The sequence below is a fragment of the Haliaeetus albicilla genome, chromosome Z, assembly GCF_947461875.1.
Source record: "Haliaeetus albicilla chromosome Z, bHalAlb1.1, whole genome shotgun sequence".
Lineage (NCBI taxonomy): Eukaryota > Metazoa > Chordata > Aves > Accipitriformes > Accipitridae > Haliaeetus > Haliaeetus albicilla.
In genome coordinates, this window is record NC_091516.1 from 26,143,899 (window position 1) to 26,161,890 (window position 17,992).

General features: G+C 40.9%; 1 protein-coding gene across 2 annotated transcripts in view; it reads right to left on the reverse strand.

Annotated features, from left to right (window-relative positions):
• The window catches only part of PCSK5 (proprotein convertase subtilisin/kexin type 5), a 264,696-nt gene that overhangs the window by 206,361 nt on the left and 40,343 nt on the right, over positions 1–17,992 (reverse strand). For both annotated transcript variants that reach the window (XM_069775866.1, XM_069775865.1), the window contains exon 3: positions 8,497–8,610. In XM_069775866.1, coding sequence (XP_069631967.1) covers positions 8,497–8,610 — 114 coding nt within the window. The remainder of the gene's footprint in view (positions 1–8,496; positions 8,611–17,992) is intronic.

Below are 17,992 nucleotides of genomic sequence, written 5' to 3' on the forward strand. Positions count from 1 at the left end.
TACATAAATTATAGTGTCTTATAGTCCTTTTCTATTATATTGCTACCTCTCAGAGAAAACTAGCAGACTACAGAGACGTACAATGCAGCGTTACAAAAGCCCTTCTTTTGGGTTCCAAACAGAAGACTGTGAAGTCATCTGCTTTTAGCACTCCTCCAAATGCATTTTGTCTTCCACCTACTCTCCCAAAGCGCGGTTTATGTCTAGAAAGAAGGAATAATGAGGCATAAATATGAAGAGAAAATAACAAAGGCTGAGAAAAGGAAAGAGATTCTGAAAAAGGAATAAAAAATTCAGAAGAGGAACTACTTCATTTGTACAGATCAACAGCAAAACCAGACCTTAAAATTATTTAAGACAGAAGGTGAACTGACATCACTGTGGACCTAAGATACATATAAAACAAAACGAAAGTTTTACTTCAGTGAGGCTTTCAGTTATACTTTATGTTGGTGTGGGATGTGTTTAGCAATGACAATTAAAAGATAGCATTTTCTTTTGTTTAGATATGTAATAGCTGGTATCCTTCCTCCTCCATACCAAGAAGCTTATGAATGTGACTCTCTCACCAATTTTCTATCTGAGAAGCTGACAGGCAAGTTCCCATGTTCCACTTCTTGCTGTAGTTCACAACTTCAGTGATATTGTCAGCTATTTCCCTATGTTCTCTGGTAAGTTTCACTGCCATAAAAATTTTCAGGATGTCCCCCAAGTATGCATTTCAGAGACCCTGGATAGCTTATTCTCTGAATATAACACCGTTTTTGAAGTTATTATTTATTTTTGTCAGTAGCTTAGTTATTTTATGCTGTAGTTTCTCAAAGGAATACCATCTTGCCCCAGTGATTTACTGCAATGGAAGTTCCAGCTTTCCCCTGTTTCTGTCTGACAGGGCCATACCTTCTCCAACTATAAGGAGTAACCTCTGGATACGCATTTCCTCTTTCTCTGATGAAGTGGCATCCAGTGATAAGAAAACAGTTAGCTTAACTAACACTTAGCTTAACTATCGCATTTATTCTTAGGTGCTCTAACAGGACAATGCCCCTCCCGCCACCCTCACATCTCAAAACATCATACTTCTCCTCCAGTAAACTCTCAGTCCCACAGAAATACCCTACTATATGTTCAATTCCTGCCTAGCAGAAACTAGGCCATGCAGAGTGGGAAGAACCTGGTAGGAAGTGGAAACTTCTCCAAATTAAAGAATCCTGTCAGCACTAGCAATTACTATTAAAAATAGAAGGGATGATAACAGTACTGGAGAAGATTATCCTTGATCGGTGTTGAAAAAGACTTGTGCCTGTCTGAACAAACTGCAAAGACATAGTCAGTGTCTTTGTAGTCTAACAATGGTTTGTTAAAAATAAACAATGGCTAAATTAATTGCTTGCAGTTACATTCTATTTAGAAAAAATATGCAATGGAGCCCAGCATCACAGCAGAGCTAGGTTACAGCTGCAGCAAGCTGTGCTTGTGTGCCCGTGTGATTCCAGTTTCAGCTGACCACTATGAAGCTCTTCTGAAGTGAGGAGCAAAAAGAAATGGTCAGCCAGGAGAGCCTTGTGACTGAAGTGTATTAAAATCAAAGTTAGTTATATTAACCACATCTTTGTGGGGTTTTGGGGGGGTTTTTTTTGTATATTTATCTGCTCTAGTTTTTATGAACATTTTTCCATGCAGGCAAGATGAGGAAACTCATTAAACCAACTGGCACGTACAGTGAAATTGGTTAGGCACAAAGTCCGCTTGGTCATTCCAAAGACACTGTTTGTTGTTATTACAAGTTAAGTAAAACAGCTGCAGATAGCAATAGGGCTTCAGGGTTGACTTTGACCTCTTTCAGTTATGCAAACTGATTGTATACAGTTCATGCAGTTGACAAACAGGTTATTTTGTCAATGTCAATGAAAGAGAAGAAACTTATTAGATAGAACACGATGATACAAAGATAGCTGAGTTCTGGGGATGGCATACAGGACTTAGCTCTCTCCTGACTCAAAATTTGGAAAGGATGTTAACCAGGGACCATCTTTCCCTTTGATTTTATTTCTTTGATATCAGTTCATTCTGAGCAAGCTGCACCCAATTGTGTAGGTCAGTTTCGAATAACAACTGAACAGGTGAAGTTTCACATGTTACTTCATCTATAAAAATACTCTATTTTACTCTTAAGCACAGATGCCTCAGGATTCAGAGGTCATGATAAAGCAGTTGGGGTTTTTTTCCAACTTTCCTTGCTATGAGGGAGAGAAGTCAGAAGAAAATTGCCTTTTCCTTGTTACTAGAAAGCATGAGAAGCTGTAAATTCTCAATAGATAATTCCTTGGTAATGAAAAGTACAAGTATAGTTGTTCAGGTGATGAGTGGCTCTGGAAGCTCTGTCTGCTTCATCTTCCAAAGAACCATATGGCGCTAAATAACTATATTCCTAATCTCTCTGCTCTTTCTAGGAATGTGTTTAGAGTAAATGGAGAAAAATGGAGCGATTAAAAAAGACCTTTTGTTTACAAAATAGCTCTTGAGAGAGCTTTTAAACTCTGTGATGGCCCAAAGGAGAAAGAAGGCCTGAATTCCCCTTGTAACTCCTTGTCATGGATATCACAAAAATAAAAATGTAATATTTCTTGCCCAGACAATTACAAGGGGTGCTACTTGTGAAGAAAAAGCTAGGGGAGGAAAAGCATCAATCAGATATTGCTTGACAAAGTCTTTAAATAAAAGGACTTGTGTCAACAAATCTGAGCTACATTTATGGCCCTGTTAGAGATTATGCCAGTTCAATGGCCAAAGGTATCAATCTTAACCCACAACGAAGTTACTTATTAATCCAATCAGAAACCTGTATGTGATAATACTTTATTACTTTCTCAATAACACGTGTGCGGCCAGCAACGTAAAAACCTCTTTCTGACATAGCAATGACTGAAACCATTAACTAGCCTTGAATTCCTTTTTTTCCCCTTCAACTTACAAGGGTAAATAAGATTAACAAAAGTAGCTACGGTTACAATCACAAATACAGTCATATGAGGATATCTGGTAATGACCCAAGTCAGTCCTGAAGTCAACCCATTCACATATTTTTAGTTATTCTCTCTGCTGAGATAGCGTACTCGCTAATACTTTACTGATCTCTCTCAATAAAATGTCATCAAACCACTACCACTAAAGATGTTGCAAATACACAGAGTTATTCAGTAGAGGCAGATGCAACCAGCCAGGAACAGCCCCTTCCCAATGGGTCTGCAAGTGAGGCCTTTCTTCCACAGGTATAGAAATGACAATACTCTGAAAGTTGTACGAGACAAACAGTAAAGTCCATTTGCTGCCCTAAAGTGCTTTCTGTTTTAGACTGGCAATTGTGGCGCAGCTGTGAAGCAGTGTGGCTAGGCAACACAAGTGATTTATAAATAGGAGACTGCTATCTTCCTGAACAAAATTAGAGGCAACTGCCTTAAGCATCTATTATCAGCTAAAAAACACCCCACTAATCTAGTTCCACCCAAAAGCTATGGTGGCACTAAAAACCTTCTATACAAATCTAGGAGGACAAAGGAAAAATTACATAAGCTACCCTACACAATATATAGTGGGCTTTTGCTTGACTAATATTATTCTCTTGAAATTTGGCCTCCCTCTTTTTAGTCTGACACAGAGCTGAAAGTCTGTCGCAATAACAGCAGACTACCTAAAGATAAATCAGTTGTTTTTTAGCTTCAATTAAAAATGCTGAAAAAAATTTTTTAAAAGTGACAACTGGCAGGACACAATCACGATCTACTGCCATTTATTGGAATCTGTCTATCACCTTATGCACATATTTATAGGATAGGCAGACTGAATAAACATACATATTAGTGGAGACAGAGAAGTACACATTTCAATCAATAGGGGAAAAAGACCTGCCATGATCGCATGACCCAAAATAATACAGCTTTCACAAACAACTGAAAAGAGCTACATTATGGATAAAAGCTGTTTTGAAAGTGGACAATGAACAGGTAAAAAACCCCTTAGCTACATCAACCCAGTACTCTGATTAAACAGAAATGAAACAGATTTCTACTGTGAGAAGAGTTACTGCCTGAAAGGCATAGATCTCCAATAGCTCAGAAAAAGTAACATGGAACAATTTTTCCATTGGAAAAGAAAACTCAGTAGTACAGTTCTTTAATGAAAATAAGAGGAATTTTGGAAGTAAAGTTATTACTTAGCCTGTCATTAAAATACAAGAATTCAGGAAATTGAATAGCAAAGGTACTAGACTTTCTGACTGACAACATGCTCATATGATATATAGAATCACTCATAGAATCATTTAGGTTGGAAAAGACCTTCAAGATCATCGAGTCCAACCATCAACCATGCCCACTAAACCATGTCCTGAAGTACCCTGTCCACTCGCTTTTTGAATATCTCCAGGGATGGTGACTCAACCACTTCCCTGGGCAGCCCACTCCAATGTTTGATAACCCTCTCAGTAAAAAAAATTTTCCTAATATCTAACCTAAATCTCCCTTGCCTCAACTTGAGGCCATTTCCTCTTGTCCTATCTCCAGCCATCTGACAGAAGAGACCAACACCCACCTCACTACAACCCCCTTTCAGGTAGTTGTAGAGAGTGGTAAGGTCTCCTCTCAGCCTCCTCTTTTCTAGACTAAACAGCCCCAGTTCCCTCAGCCGCTCCTCATAAGACTCATGCTCCAGGCCCTTCACCAACTTGGTTGCCCTCCTCTGAACATGTGCAAGCACCTCAATGTGTTTCCTGTAGTGAGGGGCCCAAAACTGAACACAGTACTTGAGGTGCAGCCTCACCAGTGCCGAGTACAGGGGAACAATCACCTCCCTGCTCCTGCTGGCCACACTGTTTCTGATACAGGCCAGGATGCCATTGGCCTTCTTGGCCACCTGGGCACACTGCTGGCTCATATTCAACTGGCTGTCAACCAGCACGCCCAGGTCTTTCTCTGCCGGGCAGCTTTCCAGCCACTCTTCCCCAAGCCTGTAGCACTTCATGGGGTTGCCATGACCGAAATGCAGGACCCAGCACTTGGCCTTGTTGAACTCCAGACGATTGGCCTCAGCCCATCGATCCAGCCTGTCCAGATCTCTTTGTAGACCCTCCCTACCCTCAAGCAGATCGACCCTGCCTCCTAACTTGGTGTCATCTTCAAACTTGCTGAGGGTGCACTCAATCCCCTCATCCAAATCATCAATAAAGATATTAAACAGAACAGGGCCCAACACCGAGCCCTAGGGAACACCACTTGTGACCCGCTGCCAACTGGATTTCACCCCATTCACCACAACCCTCTGGGCTCGTCCATCCAGCCAGTTTTTCACCCAGTGAAGAGTGCACTTATCCAGGCCACGAGCCGTCAGTTTCTCAAGGAGTATGCCATGAGAGACAGTGTCAAAGGCCTTGCTGAAGTCAAGAAAGATAACATCCACAGCCTTTTCCTTAACCACTAGGTGGGTCACCTGGTCATAGAAGGAGATCAGGTTGGTCAAGCAGGACCTGCCTTTCGTGTACCCATGCTGACTGGGCCTGATCCCCTTCTTATCCTGGACTTGCCATGTGAGTGCTCTCAAGACAAACAGTTCCATAATCTTCCCCGGTACCGAGGTCAGGCTGACAGGCCTGTAGTTCCCCGGATCCTCCCTCCGACCCTTCTTATAAATGGGAGTCACACTGGCAAGCCTCCAGTCCTCTGGGACCTCCCCTGTTGACCAGGAACGCTGATAGATGATAGAGAGTGGCTTGGCAAGGACGACTGCCAGTTCCCTCAGTACTCTTGGATGGATCCCATTGGGTCCCATAGATTTGTGAGTGTCCAGATGGTGTAGTAGGTCACTAACTATTTCCTCCTGGATTAAGGGGGTTATGTTCTGCTCTTCATCCTTACTTTCCAGCTCAAGGGATGGAGTACCCTGAGGATGACTGGACTCACTATTAAAGACTGAGGCAAAGAAGGCATTAAGTACCTCAGCCTTTTCCTCATCTCTGGTTGCTACATTCCCTTCTGTATCCATTAAAGGATAGATATTCTCCTTGGGATTCTTTTTACTGTTAACTTATTTGTAAAAACATTTTTTGTTGTCCCTTACCATAGTGGCTAGATTTAGTTCTAGCTGAGCTTTTGACTTTCTAATTTTCTCTCTGTATGATCTAACAAGATCCCTGTACTCCTCCCAAGTTGGCTGCCCTTTCCTCCAGAGAAGATAAACTCTCCTTTTTTTCTTGACTCCTAGCAAAACCTCCCCGTTCAGCCATGCCGGTCATTTTCCTCGGCGGTTCAACTTGCAGCACATGGGAATAGTCTGGTCCTGAGCCATTAAGATTTCCTTCTTAAAGAATGTCCATCCCTCCTGGACCCCTTTGCCCTTCAGGACCGTCTCCCAAGGGACTCTCTCAACCAGTGCCTTGAATAGGCCAAAGTTAGCCCTCCGGAAGTCCATAGCGGTGGTTTTGCTGACCACCTTCTTTGCCTCACCAAGAATTGAAAATTCTATCATTTCATGGTCGCTAAGCCCAAGACAGCCTCCGAACATCACACCTCCCACCAATCCTTCCCTGTTTGTAAACAACAGATCTAGCAAGGCTCCTCCCCTAGTTGGCTCACCCACCATCTGTGTCAGGAAGTTATCTTCCACACACTCCAGGAACCTCCTAGATTGTTTACTCACTGCTGTGTTGTATTTCCAGCAGATGTCTGGAAAGTTAAAGTCCCCCCTTCATATCCATGAAGATAAGGACTTCTGACTGAGTTTACTAACAGCAACTGTTTACTGTTAGTTGCAAATTACCTATGACATTTTTTTGTTTTTCAATGTATGCAACAATGAATCACAAGCCAAAATGAAATGAATAAAAACTTAAAAGTATTTTTAAAGCTGTGTTAGCACAATCTTGTTCATTCACCTGAAATACTAAACCAATGCTTTGGAAGTAACAAAATACCTGAAAAGAGAGTATCTACTTACAGGAAAATTATCTTACATATTGCTGCCAAAAAGGCATATTCTCCTCCCTATCTGAAGCAATTCAATCTATCAAGTTATAAAACCTTCTGAGTGTCTCACTGTCAGCAACATAGGTGACTTAGTGAGAAAACAACATGTAGGGATTTAGAACTACATCAACAGGATAGTAGAGAAAGAGAGCAAGCCTTTTATCAGCCAAAATGGAGACATGTCAGCTGGAGTAATTGCCTAATAAATACAACTTTTCATTTCACTGGTGGATGAAAAATAGACATGAGCCTGCAAAGTGCACTTGCAGCCCAGAAAACCAACCATAGCCTGGGCTGCATCAAAAGAAGCATGGCCAGCATGTTGAGGGAGGTGATTCTCCCCCTCTACTCTGCTCTGGAGTACTGTGTTCAGCTCTGGAGTCCTCAGCACAGGAAAGACATGGACCTGTTGGAGCAGGTCCAGAGGAGGGCCACAAAAATGATCAGAGGGCTGGAACGCCTCTCCTATGAGGACAGGCTCAGAGAGTTGGGGTTGTTCAGCCTGGAGAAGAGAACACTCCAAGGGAGAACTTACAGCGGCATTTCAGTACCTGAAGGGGGCTTATAAGAAAGATGGGGACAGACTTTTTAGTAGGGCCTGTTGTGATAGGACAAGGGGTAATAATTTTAAACTAAAAGAGGGTAGATTCAGACTAGGTATAAGGAAGACATTTTTTACAATAAGCGTGGTTAAATTCTGGAACAGATGCCCCATCCCTGGAAACGTTCGAGGTCAGGATGGACGGGGCTCTGAGTAACCTGAGTTGAAGATGTCCCTGCGCATTGCAGGGGGGTTGGACTTGATGACATTTAGAGGTCCCGTCCAACACAAACTATTCTAAGATTCTATGATTTCCACTTTCCTAGGCAAAATGCATATATTTTTAAAAACACCATGAAAAGAAAAGTTTCACTCCAGGCTTTAGGTGTTACTATCAGACAAAAAAAAAAAAAAATTGGCTCAGAAAACATGCAACTCATGTCAGACAGGAAAGAGTAGAAACAATCCATCTATTTCAACAATGCAATTGTTCATTACTAAAAAGAGTGTAATTATAACATTGAAAGGTCAGTGTTCGGGGATCTTTCCTCCTGTTTCAGGACACAAGACATTTACAACACACTGATGTTGGAAACAGTGAATGGGGAACATTGAAAACAAGTGGTTTCACTGCTCTCACAGATTGTGGCTAAGTTCTTTCCATTCTCATTGCTGAAAGTTTATCCTCTAATAAGTAATTCCCAAGACATTTTGCAATAGGAAGCATTCATGAATGAATGCATTAATAAATGTTTCCTATTGCAGGGCCCACAGGGAATTCTTTATAATACTTGTAAGGCGTTTACAGACCTTCATTAGTTACATAAAAAAACCAAAATTTGCTTTTTCTGAACATACTATTCTGCCCCTTTTCAAAATATCACAGCAGACACCTAAACGCTAGCATGAAACAGAGCCAATGACCCTGTATGTACTTACCATGTACCACATGCTTGGCCACTTGGGATCATTGAAATAAGTGGATTGGGTACCACCAGGTTTATAATCCCTCTTTATCCTTCTTTTAACCACCTGCTGTTGTATCCACTCCACCTGCCAACCAGGAAAACATATGGAAAGTGTTAAGGTTCCATGGAGATTATCAAGAAATGTGTGAAATCTTGGGAAGTTTCCCATTACCATAGTCCAAGACATATTTCATGTTAAAGAGTTCATTTTGGCAGTGGGAATGCACAGCTCACCTTGGCATACTGTTCACTAAGGAATATGTCCAATTTAGTGTTACAAATCTCCCTGAACAACTACTTAAAACCCCTGCTAGAAGGACTTCATTGGCTATCATCCTTTGAATGCTATTATTTTATTATTTTTCATTATTAGACTAGTGCCTCTTTTGAATTTATAAAACCAATTACTTTTACAAAATATAACAGTATATTACAATGAGAAATTAATTAAATTTCTGACAGGGGGTGGTGGTTTGGTTTCTTTTTCTTAATTTTTATTTAAGTCTGTTCCTGAAAGTAAAAACATTCAGAAAAATATTCAAACATTTTGCTTAACCGATATCTAAATAACCTTCACCACTTAGAGTGAAAAAAACAAAATTATTTTTAGCAAAGTGACTCTTTGTCAAGATTCTTTCAGCCAGGTACTCTGGAACTTTGTTTTATACTAAGTTCTCCCCCAGGAGAAACAGCTGGGTACTGAGCAACAGGTCAAATTACAACAACAACAACAACAACAAAAGAGCTTGAAACAGGAAAATAAATATAAGGGTTAAAAATCTAATTCTGTTGTCTGTCTGACACCTCTTCAAAGATTCATGACACATCCAGAAAGGGCGATGCCAAAAGTGACATCAACCCTAGAGCAGGCAGGACTCTGCAGTTATTTCTGCATTAGCTATTCTAAATGGGACCTAGTTTCTATAAACGAAAATAATATAAACTATCCACAGAGAAACCCAAGTTATATTTACACACACCTAGCTTCCTGGCAGCTCATATTTCTGCTGAATTGTTTCATGGGATATAACTATAAAAATTCAATTCACCTCTCTCCAAGCAAGACAGCCATTTCCTACCAGCAGCCAACTCTGCACCTTTTATTTGTGCTGTTTATGAATATCTCTGTATGCACACAAACACAGAAATATATAAAAGAAGTTTACTTTCAGTTCACGTATTTCTTTGTTACTTGTCAGAGATGGTATTAATGTTTTCCCTTAGCAGGCTGATCTCTTTACTGTGCATCCACAACTCAGCTTCAAATCCTTAGACAGACATAGATCCATTGACATCAACAGAAATTTTGCTTGTGATCCTTACCCTGCGTACCTCTACCACCTCTACCATACCATACCACTCTGGCCTCTACTTCTTGGTCAGATGAAAATACAGGAAGACATCCCTGAATTCAGCATGAGTGGATTCCTAGGACATTCCTTATAGAGGTTGGCATGGCTTCATGGTTTTCTTTATAAAAAAGAAATGAATTCTTCCCCTTCCCAAGAATTAACTTCAGGGTCAAGAGTATTCTTCTAGAGGAGAAATCATGCAGTTTAGAATACAGACTATCCAGGTAGTGTTCACACTGAAACCCATTTCCCTGTTAAGTCTTCTAGGAACAATCAATCATAGATCCCTTTCCACTTCTAAGAGAACTGAGAAATTTGATCTGTGCCTTTCTCTCCTGGTTACTGTGCTCCTCTTTAAACTGAGGCTGAAATGCATCTTGGTGGACACCCTCTCGAGAAGCCGAGAGCAAACTGCCTCCTTCAGATCTTACAGGATCCAGAGGTCCCTTCAGCAGGAGGAGGCAGCTAATCAGTCTTAGGCGCCATTTGATGTAACAAAGTCTGGAGGCCTGTAAGATGCACGTAGCGCATCTGGGCAAAGGCCAAAGGAGGGTGAGCCAAAGGACTCTGGTATGCGCTAAGCCTTATGGCTGCTTTAAAGTAGGATCAACAACCCTCTTAACTAGATATCTCCTCCACAAAAAAGGCTGATTTATAACTGACTTATAATGAAACTTACTTCCTTGTCACTTGCTGCTAATATATGCTTTCTTTTCCAGACCCTCACAACAGAAGCTTGTTTTTCTTCAAAGTTTCTTTCCTTGCAGGTAGCCCAGACCTCCCAACACATCTGAAGCCAACTGAGAGGCATCCTATGTCCCATTTGATCTCTGACTCTGCAGCTGCCTGGACTGCCATAGATCATGGAGCTCTCTTCTATTACTAGTATTTTTCAAACAATAACAAAAAAGCTTCAACAGGTCTGAATAAGCAACCATGGTTTTCAGGGCTTTATACAGAACCACCTTCCAAGCCATATTACGAGATCTGGGTCTCAGTGCTAGACACATTTTCAGCTGAGTGAGAGGTCTCAGGTTTCTATGCTGTAAACTCATTCACATCTTGAGTCTGCAAGGAGGAGTTACAAATGCCTACCACCAACACAATCTGCGGATGTGATAGTGTTGTAAAAGTGTCCACAAAGGAAAAAACAATTGAGATAGACTCGGCAGAAGAGGATTAAACTTTCTACCACTGCTACCTCTGATTTAGAAGCATGAACATTAATGGAAGAAGGTAGTCATCAACACTACTATTGCCTAGAGGAGCTGTAAATCAGAGACCCAGGGCATCTAGTTTGGCATTAGGGACTCCTGTGCATCAAGGCTCCTATAAGAACTACCATTAGCAACTGTGAGAAGTTTTTGAAAAAACACTTTCTTTTGTAAATGGAGCCAGAAGAGTGTAAAATATTCCAGGAGCCTGCGCAACACACAAGTTCAAGCAGAACTTCAACAACCTAATACCATTTCTATATAGATAAATGAAAGGGGTTTTCTTAACAAGACATATTGCAAAACTCTTTACTATTCACTGTGAAAATATGTTGTCTCCATTTATTTACTGCCTATTCAGCTGCAAATATCCGCTGACCATTATAAAGAGATTGAAACATAAAGGCAGCATAGTTCTTCTGGAGACTGATACATGCATATATTGATGACTCAATAAAATGCCCAATTAATTCCTTTTCTCTGTTTCCTTTACTCCAGACAACATTATTGAGAACACGTATCAGACAGTTATTTAGTCCAAACAATCATAAACACTATGTCACTGCACAATTCCAGTTTATTGGAACAATAATCTGACACAAAGAATTTTGTATATATGTGGGTATTTGTGTACATCCATATATTTGTACAAGAGCTGATACCATCTGAGTTAATCTGCGAGCCTGTAGTATAGTAGATGGTCAGATTTTAGTGAGGTATGGATGAATATTTTTGTGTATCTTATCTAATGCCTTTTAACAAAAAAGTAAGTGACTGTACTTCAGATTGTCTATCTGTTGCAGGGCCTGCCCCTACTACATGCTAGATGTTGTCCATAATTCCTATTTCCTCAGCTCCTAGCAAAGTTAGGGAAAACATATGAAAGAGTAATTTTGCAGAAGGGCTGTGCAGACTGCATGATCAGATCCAAAGCCAGAAAAAGAAACATAATTTCTTGTCTTCCCATAAGACCTAATGACAATTTTATGTATGCATAAAATTACTGTAAGTAAAATAGCCATTTGATTTCATACAAATTCAGGGCAGGGTAAATGGCATGTTTGCCTGAGTATGTGTACAGAAAGATACTGCAGGTAGCTCTCTAATGATGAAATGGAATGGAATAGCACAGAACAGAACAGAACATTTCAGTTGGAAGAAACCTACAACAACCATCTAGTCCAACTGCCTGACCAATTCAGGGCTGACCAAATTAAAGCATGTTGTTAAGGGCATTGTTCAAACGCCTCTTAAACACTGATAGCCACGGGGCATCAACCACCTCTCTAGGAAGCCTGTTCCAGTGTTTGACCACCCTCTTGGTAAAGAAATGCTTCCTAATGTCCAGCCTAAACCTCCTGGTGCAGCTTTGAACCATTCCCATGCGTCCTATCACTGGATCCCAGTCCAGATTCCATGTCCCCTCCTCAGGAAGCTGCAGAGAGCAATGAGGTCACCCCTCAGCCTCCTTTTCTCCAAACTAGACAAACCCAGTGTAAAATATCAGGACTCACTTTGTGCACTACAGATATCCACATCAGTGAAAGGAAGACGTTAAAATTACCATTCCCAGTCAGTGACTGCACTGCTACGAGGGAGACAGTGCAGGATACTAGACGGAGTAACCTAAAACATCACAACATGCCTGATCACAGCCCTGATTATAGCCTTGTCTGGAAGATTTTTAGCAAACACCTTATGCTGAGATCTGTTTATTAATTGTCTTTATTTTGAGGATGTACTGATACAGCCATCTAGAACATAATTTAAAAAATCACAGGAAGACAATTTTCTCATCTGAGAAGTCAGTGCATAAAATCTGGTTTACAGAAAATATCACTGCTATATAGAATAGCTTACTCCACTGAACCATAGGTTTGGGGTTTTTCTCTAATAAGTGAACAAAAAAAATAGCCAGTTTAAATTACATTGTACAATCACTGAGTTACATTAATGAACACAAGGTTAAGACTTGGCAGTTATTTTAGTATTCTGACATATATTTCCCTTGATTATTTTATGGGTAGTCATCCACACGTCACTGTCAAATGCCTGCTGTATCTTGGATTTGTTTGATTCTGTATTAAAAAAGCTCATTTGTATAAAAATATTTTCTTCTAAAAAGTGTCCACACTTTCTAACCCAAAGGTCTTGAAGGAAAATCTCTGGTGTAATTGATTATACAGATTCCCATTTCTTGCCAAAAGGAGACTCTATGCAAACAATGAGGTGCATTTTAACATTTCCATAAAGTCACACTTACTGAGGGGGAACAGTGCACATTTTCCCATTGACTTCAGCTTCGAAAGTTCCATTTCCTGAATGTCTAGAAATCAAAGCCAAGCCAGATTGGAGACCAAACTATTTAAAAAAAATCACCATTTCCAGTCTCCTCACTTCAGCACTCACAGGGTTGTTCTGTGCACAATGCAGCTCTTCTTCACAGACCTGCATGGAACAGTGCTATGGCATAAAAGCTCCTCTGAGCTAATTCAAACTTACCACTCTTTTATTCTCTTTAAGTGCTAAAAATTATAATGAAAAGTTATCTCTGTGTGAAACAAAACTACTTTCTACCATTTTCACTCTCATTGATTCAATAGAATTCTTGGGAAAGGAGCCCCATGTAAGTATGCTGCAGTAAGACCTCCTCCAGTGCAATAAACTGTGAAAAAAAAGTTTGAAAAATGGAAAAAGAATTAAGATGCTGAAAAAAAAAAATCCACCAATTTATCAAAGCAGTGTGATTTTTAACATACAAACAACAGACACTCTTGTGAAAGAGTACTTTTTCAAATAGATCATGAGAGGGTCTGCTTGAATAGATATTTTCAAATTGATTAAAAATGTGTCAAGTCCAGTATGTAAAAATGCCATTACTATAAAGCAGAAGTTACAGGCAAGCTGAAGGTACAATCTTTCCATTTTGAGAAAAATATGGACGGGGAAAAACCCCACCCTAACCCTGAAGTAGGTTATACATTTCATACCAGAATCTATGATTTTTATGTTGCAGAATTAAACATGAAGTTGTGGGGTCTTCAGTCTGTGAAGATGAGTTGCTGAAGGTGCCACTCCTAAATGTAATCATGGCTTTATCCCTTGTACTGCCATCATTTACCTCAATCTGTCCTACACCTGTAAGAATAATTTAGAAATTCCTGCTCAGATAACAAGAAAGCAGGTGCCCCAGGGACTCTACAGATTAAAGAGAAAAAGAGAGAGAAAACTCAGATAGGGGACGTGGAAGTATCACCAAGCAAGCAGTGAATGTGTATGGAGCTAGGACAGATCTGCAAAAGGGGCAACACTCATCATGTGGAAAGCTGGCACTGGACAGCATTGCAGCACTTTTACTTGGAGTTTGTCTACAGAGAAATTGCTCTGGGTAAGCATCCTTCCTCTCTGTGGGGATGGTCTCACGCTGCAATCTGGCACATTTCATTTGTCACTTGCCTAAAGACCCTCAACACACACATACATGTGAGTTCTGATAGACCCAGCTGGAAAAGGACAGGAGTGAGGCTGGCACTCTCAGATAGAACATGAGACTGTGCTTGGCCCAGAAAGGCCATAGGAGGAAAATTGTTACAGTTCCTAGTCTAGAGGGAAGGGATGCCATCCAGAGGGACCTTGACAGGCTTGAGAGGTGGCCCTGTGCAAACATCATGAAGTTCCCCCTCTACTCCACTCTTATGAGACCCCACCTGGAGTACTGCATCCAGCTCTGGGGCACCCAGTGTAAGAAAGACATGGACCTGCTTGAGTGGGGCCAGAGGAGGGCCATGAAGATGATCAGAGGGCTGGAGCACCTCCACTATGAGGACAGGCTGAGAGAGTTGGGGTTGTTCAGCCTGGAGAAGAGAAGGCTCCAGGGAGACCTTATAGTGACCCTCCAGTATCTAAAGGGGGCCTACAAGAAATCTGGAGAGGGACTTTTTACAAGGGCATGTAGTGATAGGACAAGGGGTGATGGCTTTAAACTGAAAGAGGGTAGATTTAGATTAGATGTCAGGAAGAAGTTCTTTACTGTGAGGGTGGTGAGGCACTGGAACAGATTGCCCAGAGAGGGTGTGGATGCCCCATCCCTGGAAGTGTTCAAGGCCAGGTTGGATGAGGCTTTCAGCAATGTGGTCTAGTGGAAGGTGTCCCTGCCCATGGGAGGGGTGTCAGAACTAGATGATCTTTAAGGTCCTTTCCAACCTAAACCATTCTGTGATTCTAACAAAAACCTTAGTTGTCCCATCACGAAATTTTCTGTGACACAAGCTCTACTTAAGTACATCATTTGACAACACTCTCTTTTTGCATGTCACATTGTAATGAAAACAAAAAGTCAATAAATTTTAGATTAAAGTGTGTGGGAGGATATACCAATACCCAAGGGCCATATCCTGGTTACTGAACAACTGAGACCCAAGCCATTACTCAGGAATGGAGAAGGGGGTGACTAAGACTGTTGGCACACCTCCTGCTGTCCAAGTGCAGAGTCACAAAAGTGAGACCCCCAAAAGTTGGACTATTCAGCTTAAGAAGAATTTTGTGGGGTTTTAAAATTATAATTAAGCACCAGGCTATTTTCCTAACCCATCAGTATTCTCTGACTCACAGTAGCAGCAGGCAGTTTGCACCATAAAACCAGATGAAGACAGTTGGGTAAAGTAGCTGTTGACATAGGTCAAAAGCATGGAAAATTATTGCAGATACCATTTCACAAACTGTAGCTGTCTAAAGCTGGATAAAAAGTCAATGAATCCGGCAATGCTAGTGATGCATTCTTGCTGACTGACAAAGTGCTTCTTCAGCAAGGGTCAATGACAATCCACAATCAAAGCAGTTGTCATAATTATGCTACACATTCTGAAAAATGCAAGATAAAAAACCAGATGTTAGGACAGACTGGGGAGAGAAAAGAAAACCAGAGGAGGAAAGAAGGTGGCAGAGAATGCTTGAAATTAACACTTAAGCCCAAAGAAACACATCTTGCACAACAGCAGGGCAAGCCACCACGGTCTCACCCATGGAACAAAGCTGAAATTCAATGCACATTTTTCCACCTCGTGGCCACAGAAAAGCCAGTCAGTTCTGATATGAATTCAGCAGTTTCCACCTACTTTGCTACATACGAGTAATCCATTGTAGCACTATAGCCATACTTCCACAAGGTACAATGATCTACAGCTGTTCATTTTAACATATCTGAAACATCTTTTGCCTTTCCTCTACACCCTTCCCACCCCCAGAGCTCTTCACAAATATCAATACCTATCACCCTACAACTGTGCATGGCAGCAAAGTCTTCTTCCTGCTTTGGGAGCAAGACTGTAGAGGAGTAAGTTGGGAAAAGAGCACAGCCCAGCTAACAGTGGAGATACATAGTCTCTGTCGCAAGGCAGTTTATTAGCAGGCATAGCTGCTAGAAAGGACAAGCATCACACTGAAATTCTGGAGAAGGTCAGTGTGTCTGCTGCTAGCCAGGACTCATGTCCCACTGGAAAGGCAGAGAACAATGAAAGGCAAAAAGACCCACATTTTCTCTCCTTGGGAAAGTCTCAGCAGGTTTTCTATTCACAGGTGTGACTGTAGCAACTGCTGAGCGAATGTGGCCATGGCCTCTGCCCAACATCCCCTCTTGCATGCTGTACTACAGCAGACCACAGAGCAGTTCAAAATTACAGGATGAAAGTCACACAGCAGATTTGTGGCAGCACTGAGAACAAGTTCCAGAGAACCTGGGCTCCTGCCTTGTGGCTTCCAGCAGCACTAGCCCCAGCTGTCGTAGGCAAAGTGTATCTCAAGCAGTTGGGGATTTTTCCCTTTCTCAGGTCTGGAGTGTGCTAACAGCTCAGACGCTCTGGTTCAGTTTCTGAAGTAATTCAGCCTTGGAAAAGTGAGGAAAATCTTTACTGCACCAGCTTAAAAGCAACTCTTCTGTTTATACAAGGTATTTTATCATTTATAGCCACAGGTCACACAACTCGCCTCGTAACAACTCAAGAGCTACAAGGCAACACAATTTTAAAAAAGACCTCTAATTGATAGGTCTGTTTGGTACAGTACCTAAAGCTCTGCTTATACCATTACACACAATGTTAGTATATCTAGTCTTGGGACAATGTAATCATCTAGAATTTCAATACACCATGAGGATTAGTATTAATATCACTCTGAACACACACTGGTATGTCACAACTCCATCTAACTTAGGCCTAAAATTGCATCTTCTTAATAAACTTAGAGGCTGATGCTAAGTCCAGTATCCACTAAGGGATAAAACTTTAAGCTCTTTAAACTTAATTAGCTTTGGAGTCTAACATCTGGCAGTTGAAATATCTTGGATTTTAAGTTTATACTACTATAGCAATATTTAAAAAAAAACTGTAGAAATTTCTGATAATTTTTTTCTTTCCTTGGGCTAGTCCTACAACTCTTATCACAAATCATTTAAGTCCTTCAGACATCTGCACGTGCTAATTTAAGATGGCCTTAAATCATTTACTAAGTGACTTCTTAGGAAGACAAATCTCTCCCACGGGGTCAAATTCAAATGTCAAAAATACCAGTGTCATTCTAAAGGTGTTGATTCAGTCAAGGGTTTGCCATGGCTTCTATTGCCATAGATATCCACACCAGTTCAGCAAATCCACTGAGAATTAGTGAGACAGTAAAAGTATTCCATAATTAAGCGATACTTAATATCCAATGGTGGTATACTGGTCTTGCCAAAGCAAATACTTCTCCTGAACAGTCTCTTCACTGACTAAAAACCCCTTGGAATTGTCCTCATACAATACTCTTGCTCTCTACAAAGGAAGAAACTATCACCTACTACTCAGTGTATTTCCAGCACTTTTGCTTAATGATGGTTTGCCAACAAGGAAATTTTTGATGTAAATCTGCC